At 58.0% G+C, this 832-nt stretch overlaps 1 protein-coding gene across 1 annotated transcript in view; it reads right to left on the minus strand.

The window, feature by feature from the left end:
- Positions 1-592, minus strand: part of LOC130583172 (PHD finger protein 21B-like) — a 43956-nt gene extending 43364 nt beyond the window's left edge. Inside the window, exon 1 of the mRNA XM_057382342.1 lies at positions 42-592. Coding sequence (XP_057238325.1) covers positions 42-167 — 126 coding nt within the window. The 5' untranslated portion in view covers positions 168-592. The remainder of the gene's footprint in view (positions 1-41) is intronic.
- Between the last annotated feature and the right edge of the window lie 240 nt (positions 593-832).

Below are 832 nucleotides of genomic sequence, written 5' to 3' on the forward strand. Positions count from 1 at the left end.
CCCCCGTACCCCTCCCTCCTCCCCGGTCCCCCCGGCCGTACCTGGGTGCCGGAGCCGATCTCTGGTGGCCGGCGGGCCCGCCCCGCCTTGGCCGTGCTCTGCAGATTGACGGGCGCGTTCTGAGGGGGCTCGGCGCCCATGCYGCCGTGCAGGGTGGCCGTGACCATGGCGATGGGAGCCCGGGCCGGCAGCGCGGGGATGGGCAGCTTGTGGCCGGGGCTGCCGGCCCCCGGAGCCTTGAGGAGAGCCGGGACAACGCCGGGCTTGGCGCTGCCGCTGGCGCCGCTGCCCACCAGCACCGCCAGCTTCTGCCGGGAGAGAGAAGCGAGAGAGAAGCGGCATCGTCACCGCAGGGCTGCAGACCAACACGGCCCCCCGGCCCCCAGACAGCACGGTTCGGGGGTTATTTCCTTTTGGTTTGGTTTGATTCACAGTTTTCTTCCCGGCAGGGGAAGGGCTGGGTTCCCCCTCCTCGCCCGGGAACTCGCGGGCTGCATTCTGGGCTTCCGTAATTTTTGGATTGGACTTTTTTCCTTTTGGATTTTGCCTCGGACTAATATCCTGGTATAAATGATYATGATATAGGTCTAAGTAGTACTGCAGCTTCAATTAATAATAAAAGGCTTAAAGAATGGTATTTTCAACTTTCTCTTCCATTGGTCTGAATATCCATTGCACTCGCCCACCGCATCCCAGAGTTTGGCGACTTCCCGTGTTCTCTCACCCTGACTGACTTCGGAGTCGGTTTGCTGCTTTCCCTTTAAAGTTTTCTTTTTTTTCTTTTCCAGTGGTGATAACTATAATAATTATTATCTTTATAATCATCATCCAA

Source organism: Malurus melanocephalus, unplaced genomic scaffold, assembly GCF_030028575.1.
Source record: "Malurus melanocephalus ecotype Western Australia unplaced genomic scaffold, MMel_1.1 scaffold_564, whole genome shotgun sequence".
In the NCBI taxonomy this organism is placed as follows: Eukaryota; Metazoa; Chordata; class Aves; order Passeriformes; family Maluridae; genus Malurus; species Malurus melanocephalus.